Source organism: Anser brachyrhynchus (assembly GCF_964034855.1).
Source record: "Anser brachyrhynchus genome assembly, chromosome: 9".
NCBI classification, from domain to species: domain Eukaryota; kingdom Metazoa; phylum Chordata; class Aves; order Anseriformes; family Anatidae; genus Anser; species Anser brachyrhynchus.
The window spans coordinates 17766145-17779835 of record NC_137703.1 but is presented as its reverse complement, the minus strand read 5'-3'; the positions used below and the strand labels follow the sequence as shown (position 1 = coordinate 17779835).

The window sequence follows — 13691 nt, the reverse complement described above, 5'->3', positions numbered from 1 at the left end:
CGAAGCTGGTGAAGGGCCTGGAACACAAGTCCTGTGAGGAGCAGCTGGGGGAGCTGGGGTTGTTTGGTCTGGAGAAGAGGAGGCTCAGGGGAGACCTCATTGCTGTCTACAACTACCTGAAAGAAAGCTGTGGGGAGCTGGGGGTCAGCCTCTTCTCACAGATAACTGGTGATAGGACTAGAGGGAATGGCCTCAAGTTGCACCAGGGGAGGTTCAGGTTGGAAATGAGGAGGTATTTCTTCTCAGAAAGAGCAGTCAGGCATTGGAATGGGTTGCCCAGGGAAGTGGTGGTGTCACTGTCCCTGGGGTTGTTTAAGGAAAGGTTGGACCTGGTCCTTAGGGACATGGTTTAGTGAGTGACATTGGTAGTAGTATGGTTGGACCAGATGATCTTGGAGGTCTCTTCCAACCTTAATGATTCTATGATTCTGAGTTTCTATGATTCAGGAAATCCCTGCAAAAAACACAAGTAGCACAAGTATCGTGTCCCCAAGGTGAAAGATAGCCTTACACCACAAAGGATCAGATGTGCACAATGTATCACCATTTTCAAAGAGTCTGGGGAAAAACAATGGACTTTGGAAATCCCTTGCGTATGTTCTACCTTTTGTAGCCCTGACTGAAAATGAAGTAGCAGGGGAGAAAACTGTTATCTCAAGTCTTACTGTTATCTCAAGTCTGTGCCTTTGCATTTGGAAGACTTCCTATGTCCTCAAAGGTGCCCTAAAAACATGCCAGACTTGGCTTCTGCCACTCATCCTGAGTCCAGTCACCTGATCACACAGCACTGGTCTCTCTTATTCCTCTTCATATTGAAGTAACAATTGTCAGCAATGGCGAAGACATGAGGTGGCAGCTCTCCGATCCTCTTGTTGCAGTACAGCCTGATATAATCAACTGTGTAGAGAGGCAGCAGCTGGTATGGATTCACTGCTACCAAGATAGATCCTGTGTAAGTCTGGAAAACAGTTATGAGCATTACCTCTAGCAGCAAACCTGCAAACAAGAATACAGCCAAAGGCACTCACAGTGTGATACTAAGCAGAGGCAGGAGGGAAACCTGGGAGATCCATAGCAACACTTAGGTAAAGCCTAAGTGCTAAGGTCTGGTTGTTACTAAATTACCCAGGGTATCTTTTTTTTTTGCAGAAGGAATAATGATAACTATAATCTCCTGGCCAAATCACAGCTCACCTCGCTGTCTCAGGCTAAAACACAAAAGCTCAAATTGGCATGGCATTTTTCTGTGGTATCATAAGATGTTTTGTAGTGATTTTTAAGCTGCTTTTCTGTTCTGATGCAGATGTAGCTGAACTTTGCACTGGGCAAAGTTATGGTTGTGGGGCCCTATGCATGAAAGAAGGCATGCAGGCAGCTCAGGTCACCCTACTAAAGGTGCATTAGAAGTTATTGCTAGAAGTAGCGTGCCTGGTAACCTTGGCACTCACATAGATTTTGTGCTGCTGGTGGCGGATGAGGAGGTTGTGCACCATGCCTGCTTCATGAAGATCCCCAAGGCGGATCATGTCTTCCACCCCTTGGACAGAGGATGGGTGCATTGGGCGCACCATGTGCATGTTCTGGGCCATGATCCAGTGCTCCTGAAAAAGGCAAGGCAGAAGTTTTAATGGGTTATGCTGTTACTTAGAGACAAACAAAGGAAAGCACCATGTTAGACCAGAGCAAGCTTGAACGTAGTCCACACTAAACCCAGCGTATTCTAACAAACAGCTGACTGAACTACAGAAATTAGCAGGTGCGCTGCTCCACAGGACTGGATGATTTAAAACCTTAAACAAAGCCGTGTAGGTGAGTTCTGGACATCACAGAATCTTAAAGATGATCTAGTTCCAACCCCCCTGCCATGGGCAGGCATGCCACCCACTAGATCAGGTTGCCCAGGGCCTCATCACACCCAACCTTGAACACTTCCAGGGATGGGGCATCCAGAGCTTCTCCGGGCAGCCTGTTCCAGTGCCTCACCACCCTCTGAGTGAAGAATTTCCTCCTGGCATCTAATCTAAATCATGAGTGTTCACAGTGCAGTTCTGTCAGATCATTACAGCCAGAACATGTTTGAGGTAGGTGTGAAACTCCGGTTCAACAGACTTTAGCGGGATCATGATTTTACCTAGAGCTCTACTAAATTTAGGGATTGTAGCTTGTCTGTTTCCTGTTCTTAGCTACTTGGTTATAACCACTAGCTCAAGAAGCTCTAGATCTTCATACTGTTGGGATCTGTAGATACTAGGGAAGCATCACCCTATGTTGGCCTTATTTTTATATTATTTCTTTCAGTGTATCTCACCAGTCATTATCAAAGTCAGACTGTTTGCCTAGATGAAGCTTTGGTCTGATCCAATAAGTCCGTTCTTTTGTACTTTGTACTTTTGATTTTTATGTTTATCTTCTACAGAAAGTTGTAGCATAGCCCACCTTGCCTTCATCATCCTCCAACAAGATCCGTCCTGAGTCAGAGTCTTTCACAACTGCCCCAATAGGGACATTAAATTCACTGTTCGTATGAGTCTCCAGCCACACATGATCACCCTGCAGGGGAAGAAAAGTCATTGTCAGGTAATGTGACAGACTTAATGCCACGTAGTTCACATGCATATATGTCTTGGTCTTAGTTTTCTATTGCTTTAATTTCTTCTGCACTGTCTAACTGGACAAGTTCTTACCACTTGCAGGTAGTACAGTCTAATTGTGATAGCATTGGGATCTTTGAGTACTATTCCCAGCACCACAGCTGGCATGGAAAATGGTTTTGCCTGAGTCATCCAGCCCAGTTGTATTACAAGAGCAAATAACATAACGCCTTTTACAAGGACAGTGATTACTCAGCTCCACTACCTCCTAGAAATTGGTGGGGGGGCGGCACCGTGAATGCTGGTAATGTGCCTTGGCAGCCTCACAGTAGTTGTGGTATTCTTTCAGGTGAGATGCTTGAAAACAAAAGCGTTCTTGGGGAAAAAAAGATGGACAGACTAGATGCCTGGAAGTGCAGAGAGCCCGGTTGCAACAGTTTTACATGTATTTTTTCTGCTATCTTTCAAATCACTTACAAATGTGATTGCATCTGTGATCTGTCTTAGGAAAAAAATGCATTGTTTGTTCAGCCCAGCTCCTCTTTACATTTGTGGAGTCATGGCAACATCCTGCCTGCAGAGCCAGCATGCAGGACAGCTCTGCTGTCACTGGAGGAAAGGTGTGAGCTATGGCTGTCCTTTCCTAGGAATAAGCACCATTGCAGTGTTGCCTGAGCTACTGCCCTGTTTGTACTCCCCAGGCTCCCCAGGAATACCTACTCTTGCTCCAGGCATTAATTCAGATTCGAAAAAAAAAGAAGTACTCCAATGACTAGAATGAAAATGGAACAAAGCTGTAGGCTGGATCTTCAAGGGGGTATGAATTGGCTTACACCTGCTGCGGAACTGGCTTTCCAGCTGACTGTCTTGTTGCATACAAACTTTGTTCTGAACATAGCACTTACTGTCAATGTTTCAATTTTTTTACTGAAAAAATATTTATTTTTCCTCTTAAAATACTTTATGGGCTTATGTTTAAAACCAAATAACTGGAGCGTAAACGTCTGTAAACATCACACAAGGTTATAAAGAACATTACAGTGCTCCGATTTGCACTGAATAAAATTCCAGAGGTAATCTGCAGTTTCAGTGCCACACCTTGTGACAGAGGTCACCAGCTCAGCGTAAGCACAGCCAGGCTAGCCCAAAGTTGGCATGACGCTTTTGCATTTTTAGTCCAGATTATTTTATATCTTGTTGATACGGGGTTACTTCTGCTGTTCTTTTTGAGATGAACAAGGATGTTAAGGTCCTTTTTTTCCTCTTTGGGCCCCAGCTAACCAGTAAATAATAGCAAAGAATAGGACTTACCTTTCTAAAAAGGACCATTATGTTTCAGATCACTGTATGCAACCTGCAGTCCCAAGAAGAACATAACATTAGGCCAGAAAAGGGCTCAGGCTTTGATCAGAACAGGCAGTGCTTCCTCTCCCATAGGCTACTACAGGTGGAATTTGGGAGATTCCAGGACTGTGATTTGCTTGCTACCACTCTTGGTACAGCAGGAAGGCTGCTAGATGCCTTTTACTGTGTGGGGGAAATCACAGGCAAAGGCTCTTCACAAAGTTCACTTTTAATGTTTGCAGAGTGTGAAAGGCTTCGGCTGAGACTAAGCCCTAGAAAGTAGACCACATTTAAAACTCTGAGTAATCTCTCATCACTCATGCAGACTTACAGTCCAGATAAAGAACACTGAGGAATGAATTAAAACATGATGTTGACCATATTTTTTTAGCAGTTGATAATGGTGAGCTGGCTTTCAAACTTCCACTGTGCAGGTAGACTGAATAAAACTCCAGTAATTGCTGAAAACTCTGCAGTAACTTGAGGAAGGCGTATTCCCTCATTCTCCAGTGTATCAGAGATGAGGAAGCACTCCTCTGTAGCAGAGCACACAAATTACGCATTCACATATGGCTCTATTAAACGTAACCTGGGTGAGTTCATGTCTGCTGATCCTGTGCTAAACAGTGAGTCCAGGAGTGCAGTCCCTGCAGCTCGCAACCTGTGCATCTGAGGAAAGGCAGGTACAGCCACAGGACTGGAGCGTATAACTAACAATGATTTGATTTCATTTATTCTTTCTTCCTCTGCTTGCTGCTCTTGGCTCCAACTCATTGCAAAGCGAGCTAGGTCCATCTCCCCACCAAAAGATACGTTTTTTTGTTTTGTTTTGTTTTGTTTTTCCCTGTTATCTCTTCCTACTACGCAAAAGCCATTCCTGAATGTAAGGCTGATGAACAATTTGTGATTCAGTAGCTGGTGTGTGTCCAGGCCTCCACAACCTCATATTCACAAGCTCCTCACAGCTGTGTGACCCATTCTCCACTTCTCTAAAGGATCACTCCCCTCGCCCGTTGTTCCAGCACACCCAATGAGAAGGTTCAACTCAAAGTTCATAATAAGAATAAAATACTTGCAATAAGCAAAGTGTTCTGCAAAATGCTAACCTTGGACCAAAATTTAATTCTGTTTCTACCCTTTTATGATCTATTATTAATGATGTTTTCTTAGCATTTATTTCAAGCGGGTTTTACAACTTCCTGCTTGGATGATGCTCAACGAGGACATATTGAGTCATCTGCATCCCTTCTGTACATTCCTGTTTGATGGCAAACCTCTTGTAAACCATTTTACAAGAAGACAAGTGGACACTACAGGACAAGAAAATGATCTTTGGCACTTATTCTAGCTAAGTCCGTGATCTCTTGGAACACCCCCCATGAAGAAGAGAGACACCTGCCCCAGTTTTGTCTTTATACTCAAATTCAAGTTTCTTATTTTCTCATTGACTTTTGAGAAGTTATTTTGTTCTGGCCCTAAATTAAGATAGGATTTTGGACAGGTTCTCTGGAACGTTTGTGAAAAACAAGAAAACCAAAGATTAACTGAGTTGAATGTTCTATTTTTTACCTTTGCTATACAGATAATCATCAAAATCCCAGTTTGCAGTGCCATTAATGTAAGTGATTGATGGGATAATTCGTAAATAATTTCACTGAAACCCTTGAGATTTTTTTCTCTTTATCATGTGTACAGGCTTTAAAATGTTATGGTTAAATTTTATGATAACTATTTACAATTCTATGTAATATTTTGTATACATATTTTTGAGAGGTACCCAGATTTCATTATTTTTCTGATTTAATACTTTCAATTATTTAATGATTTATCATCATTTTATGCTGCAGCTATAGGAGTTTCTGAGATTTAGAAATTTGCAACTAAATTACTAGAAAAGTGTTTAAAGTAATTGTTTGATTTTGGAAATTCATACACTTGAAAAATGAAAATCAGCATTAAAGAAACCTTAAGCTATAGTTTGGGGACAACGTTGGTTTCTCCCTCGTGTTTTAATAAACTTTTGTATTCAGTGTTGGAAGAAAAGTCTGTAGTGAGAGAATTAGGGCTCATTTTATCATGTGCTTTCCTCTAACTGCCAACTTTTTTACCTCTGTTATTTGGGAAGGTATAACTAGCTTCCGTAAATCACAGCCTTAGTTAAAATTGATGGGTGTGTAAACCACCTTTTCTTCAGACTAAATGGAAGGAGCAATTATACCCCTATATGCAAGATACTGCCACTGTGTGGGTTACATCAATGTCCTAAACAGAAGGAAGGTTGTTATGGTAGCAAAATGGAAACTAGGAAGTACTTTGGCAAGCTGCACGATCTTTGTGCCCTATTCATGGCTATAAAGGGCTATATAGTAGCATGGATCTAACAAGTTTCTGAGCAAGCCCAGAACAATTTACCACTTTAAAATCATCACAAAATATGTTAAAAATAACCAGTTATTAAAATTCCAAAACGTATCTGTGACACCAAGGTAAAAAATATCAAGAGATGTCATCAAGAGAGGACAGACTATTGCAGTAGAAGTCCAATGCTAACGCACATTTTAAAGCAGAAATTTTAAATGCAATTTTCACATGTGACCCAATAATGGGAAGGGAAGTAGAATGTCACACAACAAAATGTGGCACATGGAGAAACAGCAACTGCTGTGTACAGTACAACATCTGGTGACTATATTAAGAATTCCCTGTGAGACTAGAGCTGCCTCCAGAGCTCATCTGTAACTAAGATGATTCTGAGTTTTGTTGCACGCCTATGAAAACTTAGCACTGCAACGTTCTTTCTGGCTGCCATTTTTTCCCCCTGTTCTTTATTACACTCTCTCAAGAAGGACTTTCCTTCTTTCAAGACCAATTATTCTTACGACCACATCCTCATGTCCTTATTCATGATGTGGGAACTGGATTTGCATGCTAGCTTCCAGAAGGGGTGACCTGTTACTATGAGTGAAGCCGGGTTGTACAGAATCACAGTACGTGGCAAACAAGACAAAGATGAGCCACGGTCAGCCACAGTGACTCACAATTGATAGGTACTTTCTAACCTGAGCCAGAAACCAGAATACTGCAACAAGGCAGAAATGGCTGCCCAGAGCAAAGAGGAGTGCTACAAGTAAACATGAAGCACAGCCCTGCTGGGTCAGATCAAAGGCGTAGCTACTTCCAGACCCAGTATATAACAGTGGCCAAGAATGGACATATAGAGAAGAGATCCCAAATAATCCCAGGTTACACAGATTCAGCACTTGAAATGCTTATTCCCAGATAAATCATGATTGACCAACTCCCCTCCTGCTTGAATGGCAGCTTTCCCACAACACCTGGCTGTCTCTGTCGATTTTCTTTCTGAAGTAATGCAGCAATAAACCAATTTGCAGCCCACAGGATGGGAAATTACCTCTCCAGAAGAAATCTTCACTGTATGGTTTCTGCAGCTTAGTTCCCTGTTTTTCGTAAGCATAGGAGTAAGAAGGAAAGGGAAGGTGAGACTGGCATGGGTGCCATTAAAGGATCCCTCACCAAGTGGCAGTTTTCTGCTGCGCAAAGGCGGAAATAACTGAGGCACGGTTATTTATTACAGGACTTTGCTCCCAGTTCAGCATATATGTCATTTGCAAGTCAGGTGTTCCAATAAGCAGCAAGGCTAATTCTTGCCTGGCTGAACCTTAAACTTCAGTCTCTCCTCTGTGCCTGAATCCTTTCAAAATATCTGAAAAGCACTCCCAGTAGGAAACTCTTTAACATCTGGTCTTGTGCTGCTCAAACGCCACTGACTTCCCTGAGGTTCTCCTTGAGTGACCCTGTTAGATAAGCGGAAACTGGGCCCGTGTCTCTCATCTCTCCCTTTGGTGTTGTGCAGCTCTTTCTGCAAGGTCAGAAAATGCACATCAGTCAATGTTGGACTTGGACTTGGACTGTTGTGGACTGTGTTTCACAGTACCTAGAGCTCAAGACAAAAAGAACTCGGGGCACTTAACTGAAATACTGATGGTCACACGCACATCTAAAGGGACTGGGATTTGTAGTCTGTTTAAGACGTCCTGGTTTTGTTATCACTATCTCCTAACAAACACTCTGTCCCTGTGTTCTAGCATCTAGGTGCAAGTTAACTCCCTGGAAGTTAACTCCACTTCTCTCTTTCCACATTAGGACAGGATGGCTAGGAGTTTCCTACTTTCTGGTTGCTCCAAATGCACTCTCAGCAATCCTGTGCTCTTCTTGCATATGCTGTTAAATTCCAGCGCAAGATGTGATGTCTGGGAAAGAAACAGAAAGGTAGTATACCTGAAGTGAGGCAGATACAGGGTTTCTCCAGCTAGAGCAAGTAGCCAGGAGTTAGGCACATTTCATCCTTGAACTGCAAGCCCAAGCAGTGGGGATGAGTTTTTTTCTAGACACCCTAACCTAACTGCATTACCTTCCTTCAGGGCATTGTATGCAGTGGGTGGTTTGCCTCGCTATGCATTATTCTGTATGACTCTTATTAAATATGCAAGTGAAAATGTGCAATAATTGTGAACGTGTCCTAGTATACCTAATGCCTGAATTCTTATTTTCTGGTTTCTTAGGTTCAGTTTAGCTGCAATGTGTGATGGGAAAGATAACAAAAAGCCTCTGTGTCTGAGATTCTTGGGGTTCCAGCTGTAGTTCCATAGTGAAATTGGAGGTAAGCATTCAAGCATAGGAGTAAGTACGTGGGAGTAAATTGTGCTTATCCATGTTACATCTTTGTGTTTTAACGTTAGCCTCCTTACCTGAGTGTTTTGTTTATGTTTTACAGCAGAAATAGAGCATAGGCCCTTCAGGGCTCAGAGGCTTTTAGACAGTCAGGAAACCACAAAGCAGAGGGCATTTTTTAAGTTTCTAACTGTGCGAGTCATTCTGACTTGAGGATTTTGCCTCAAGCTAGTTCTTTAACAGACTTTTATTTCTGATACAACAGTTTTTAGAAGTCTATAAGCCATATGTGATTAACAACATCTTCTCAAGAAGTTCTGATTTTTTTAGATGCAGGTCAAAAATCAGCAAATAAATCAAAGTACATACCTTTATACTGCCAAGGTAGAAGTCTAAAACAAAAGGTTTTTGTGCAATTAGACTGCAGGAAAAGGTGCCATACATGTTTCTTCAGCAAATGAAACGTACCTGCTGAAATTCGAAATGCAGCATATTTTTGGGCAGAGAATCACATTCTAGAACAGTACATTTTTAACATTTGTGACTGAAACACAGTAGCAGTGCTATTTCAGAGAGGACTACGGTATTTCTGTACTAGCACAACATGTAAACAGTATGAGATGGAAACACAGGGAACTCAAAGTGGTCTGAAGTAAAGCATAACTCATCATATGGCTGAAATACGTATCAGAAGGGAGGTGGATCTCCACAGTTAAATCTAGACATACTGAAGAGGCAGGAAACGTAAACTAAAGGAGCAGAGACTTGATATACCAAGCAGAAGCAGCCTTGTTTTTTTGTAGTACACATGTACCTAGTGAGAGACGAGCAGGCAGCTTGCTACCGGCTTCTTCAACAGAAGTGCCTGTGACTGAATAGGGGGGAGCTCAGGTCAGGGCCACTGAGCTGTGTGAATATGGAAAGATAACAAGAGTTTGCCAGGAGTGAGCAACTCTGTTTACTGCTGAAGACAGTTTGGTAAGGGACTCTGCGAGGCATAGACACATTTGTAGTTGTAACTAGGGGTAACAGAGGCACTGGAGTAATTTGCAGTACATTTTATGCTGATGAATAATGCACAGAGAAATGTGACAAATTAAAATTGGATAATCCCAGGTGAAATTAATACTACCGTTGTGCAGAGCAATAGGTCTATCTGGATAGACATGTGTTAACAGAACTGCCTCTTTCTGACAGCTTCCTAATTAAGAGATTGATGTCAGGATCAAAGGGCTTAATTTGCACATAGCACTACCTCTCACATTTCCTCTCTAGCTAAATCAAAGTGGCCTTGTTATTTCCATATCACCGAGTCCTAGATGCCAAGGGTCATTTTATGTTAAACTAGTTATTTTGATGAGGCTTCTGAGGGGAGGTGGATTGGGTATAACAATCTCCAATGTAAACAATTCATTCGGAAGCCCTCCTGTCTACAGTAACCGCCTCCCTCTAAGCAGATTTGTAGCTTTAAGTCACTGATGTCTGTTAACTCTGAAAGGCATACTGCAGGGACAAAGCAAGCTAAATAAGAAGTACATACCAGAAAATGATTTTTCAAGTGCATCCCTTGATTGTCTTGAGCAGTCTGTCCCTCAGGGAAAGGCTTATTTCATTCCAGCCAGTTCATGATGGTGTACAGAGAGGCAGACTGGTGGGGCTCTGGGATCTGTGTCATTACACACCTCCACACACGCCAAGTGGGTGCTGCATACTCTGTTTGCTAGAAGGCAGGTCATTCTCCCCCACTGTGCAATCCCATTATGGTCTGAGTGCCACTCCATCCTTCCTCTTGGGATGCAGCCAAGAGGGTATTACAAGAGTATATTATAGGCCAGCAAGTGCCACATGCTGGCTCAGGAGGGACAAAGACATGTGCACGCACGCTTGCGTGCTATTGCACACACAGAGATGTTACCTGCAGAATGGCTGTCAGAACTGATGCCTGACTATTCACCACTGCTGAGATGAGGTTGCTTAAGACACTGTCGCACCCTGTCCAGCATGGTGCGTGTGGGATGTCACAACAGTAGGCCTGGGGTTAGGCGGTTTCCTTTCAGAGACATGGGGAATTCATTACTTTTAGGGAGAAAAGTCTATGCCTCTTTTCACTTTCAGCAAATGCAGAAATTCTTTATTTTCTCATCTCAGCCTCATTACAGATGGAATTTGAGACAATGGCTTGACATCACTGCAGAACGTGGTATATTCATAAATAATTAATTAATAATTAATTTCCAAGGAGGGTTTCCATCATAATCTGATGCTGCTTTAGAACCCAGTAGGCTTCCATGTTTCATAGGCACCTTGGTACAATTCCCAGGTACCTTGGTACTCATTCAATCTCTTTTTTGTTTGTTTCTATTTATGTTTCCCCTTGTTCATTATTTTCTATGACATTACAGGTCAGAAAATGACAGGTATTTCTATAGACTGGGAGAAGAAGAACTTGAGAGCAGCCCTGCGGAGAAGGATTTGGGGGTCCTGCAGGAGGAGAAGCTGGATGTGAGCCAGCAGTGCATGCTTGCAGCCTGGAAGGCAAACTATGTCCTGGGCTGCATTAAAAAAGGAGTGGCCAGCAGGGAGAGGGAAGTGATTGTCCCCCTCTACTCTGCTTTTGTGAGACTCCACCTGGAACACTGCGTGCAGGCCTGGGGCCCCAGCACAAGAAGGATGTGGAGCTCTTGGAACGGGTCCAGAGGAGGCCCACTAAAATGATCAGAGGGCTGGAGCACCTCTCCTGTGAAGAAAGGTTGAGGGAACTGGGCTTGTTTAGCTTGGAGAAGAGAAGGCTCCGGGGAGACCTCATTGCGGCCTTCCAGTACTTGAAGGGAGCATATAAACAGAAGGGGGAATGCCTGTTTATATGTGTTGGTAGTTGTGTTGGTAGTGATAGGACAAGGGGGAATGGTTTTAAACTAAGACAGGGGAGGTTTAGGTTAGATATTAGGAGAAAGTTTTTCACTCAGAGTGTGGTGAGGCAATGGAACAGGTTGCCCAGAGAGGTTGTGGATGCCCCATCCCTGGAGACATTCAAGGCCAGGCTGGATGCGGCTCTGGGCAGCCTGCTCTAATGGTTGGCAACCCTGCCCAGAGCAGGGTGGTTGAAAGTAGATGATCTTTACGGTCCTTTTCAACCCAGGCCATTCTATGATTCTCTGACTACTCCCAACTTGTTATTTCCTACTTTACTGCTTTGTCTGCAGAGACCTTTATTTACCACGTTGTTATAAGTCAGATTAAAGTTGTCATTACTTCTTTCTATTTAGTCAGTTGTAAAAAGCCATTAAATTTGTTTAACAAGTCAGATAAGTGAAACAATGCGAGCCTTCCGTCATATACTGGCACATGTGCCTGCTCCTTCCAGAGAAGATCCCAGCGAAAGCACACAGTGTAAAAAGATCTAAAAGCTGTACATCACATAAAAGAAGGGAAAAAGGGACAAGGGACACGATACCATTAAGAACACAATTCTGAGGAGAGCTAAGAGACCATGGAGGCTATCTGCAAAAGAGCTGTGAAGAAAGAAACCTTCTTTTTATGTTTTATGTATGCTGCTTTTCAGAAAAAAAAAAAAAAAGCCTTTTTGCTAAGAATATAAGATTGTGTCAAAGAATCATTTGACAATGTTTCCACTACCAATTTCTCCTTCTAAATGAAACACAGAAGATTCTGACACTTTGAGTAATGACTCGAATCAGAGAGTTTAGCTGTATTTAACATGGTAGAATTAACTTCATGCATTATGACTGTGTTCGCTGCTGTGGTGTATGTGTTAATAAGGGCTTAACCTCTCTGCCGTCCATTCTGAAGTGTCCATAGCACAGAAGAAATGATGGCTCATTTTCACTTCAGACCAGAGTTCTCAGCTTGCTGAATTTTGATGTCCCTGAACAAGAGAGAAGCATGTAGGATTATAAAAATCACTGATGTTTATCAGAAATATCCCAAATGACACTGCTTCAACAGATGTTGTTTTCTGTTTGTCACACAAGAGCCTGTACCCCCTGAGAAAATTAAGATGTTTTGTCACTGAACAAGAAGAGGCAGATGAGCATCACATGGATATATTAGGCTTTCTATTTTAAAATGACTCATCAGTGACAGAAGTTGTACCTCGTAATCCTGCACTGACATATTGTAGGTGTTCCAAATAATTGAATAATGCAGCCACTCAGAGGATAAAGGTTACTAAAACAATTCCTGAAAAAGACATAGGTCTTTCTACCTGTTTACTCCGGAAGTCAGCAATTAAAAGACGTCTTTAAGGCCAACTTTCAGTTGAGACTGAAGGCTAAATCTGGAGGCACCACCCACACATGAACTGGATTGAACTGCAGCTTCGGATAGGGCAGGCAGACCTAAATGCATACAGACAGCCAGGCCTCGATTTCCAGAGCCAGCCTCAGGTCTCCTCTTTGGTCTGCAGTACCGTAACAGCAGCCAGTGCCCATCAGGGCATCCAGAGCCCACGTGTGCCTGCTGCTGAACTCTGGTTTTGCTCTTCTGCTTTCTTGTAGAGATTCAAATTAATTCTTGTTAACTGGATCTGTGGGGAGCAGATCGGTTTGGCTATTTTTTAGATGGTAAAATCTTTGTTATTTAAGGCCACAGCTGAAATTTTGATCTCCCATCCTTTATCAGTCTTGGAAGTGTTTTTACCAGACGTTCCTTAGACCAGCTGAAGGTAAAAGTTGGGTAACTAGTTTAGTTCTGGATTGCGTTTTAGCAGTCACCTAATATTTTCTGTGTTTTAAGTCTGTTGGAAGTTCCCCAATGCCCATGCAAGGAATCACCTTTATTAAAACAACAAAGCGTTTTACATTTCCATACTCGTTTCCATGTTGATACAAGGGTTCAACATAAGTCTTTTTTTTCTCATAGCCTTCTTCAATTTCCTCAGTACTTAACTAAAGCTAATTTCTAGAACAAGAAAAAAAAAAAGAAACTAGAAATAAGAAACTGAGCTAACTTCACTGCCTTGTACCCGTTGATTACACGACGCGAGAGCACCCCCACCCCCTCCCCTCACACCGTCCCCCCCACCCTAAGATGGCACCCGCCCCC

The 13691-nt window shown here is 42.6% G+C and overlaps 1 protein-coding gene and 1 long non-coding RNA gene across 3 annotated transcripts in view; one reads left to right on the top strand and one right to left on the bottom strand.

The window, feature by feature from the left end:
* The window catches only part of MYO7B (myosin VIIB), a 55618-nt gene extending 44600 nt beyond the window's left edge, over positions 1–11018 (bottom strand). The window contains exons 1-6 of the mRNA XM_080605045.1: positions 10168–11018; positions 8997–9098; positions 3903–3945; positions 2437–2550; positions 1449–1601; positions 774–958 (exon numbers count right to left, since the gene is read on the bottom strand). Coding sequence (XP_080461171.1) covers positions 774–958; positions 1449–1601; positions 2437–2550; positions 3903–3920 — 470 coding nt within the window. The 5' untranslated portion in view covers positions 3921–3945; positions 8997–9098; positions 10168–11018. The remainder of the gene's footprint in view (positions 1–773; positions 959–1448; positions 1602–2436; positions 2551–3902; positions 3946–8996; positions 9099–10167) is intronic.
* Positions 1–13660, top strand: part of LOC308200057 — a 45485-nt gene extending 31825 nt beyond the window's left edge. For both annotated transcript variants that reach the window (XR_013955200.1, XR_013955201.1), the window contains 3 exons: positions 2417–2577; positions 8519–8616; positions 11030–13660. This is a non-coding gene — a long non-coding RNA (uncharacterized lncRNA). The remainder of the gene's footprint in view (positions 1–2416; positions 2578–8518; positions 8617–11029) is intronic.
* Positions 13661–13691: the final 31 nt, after the last annotated feature.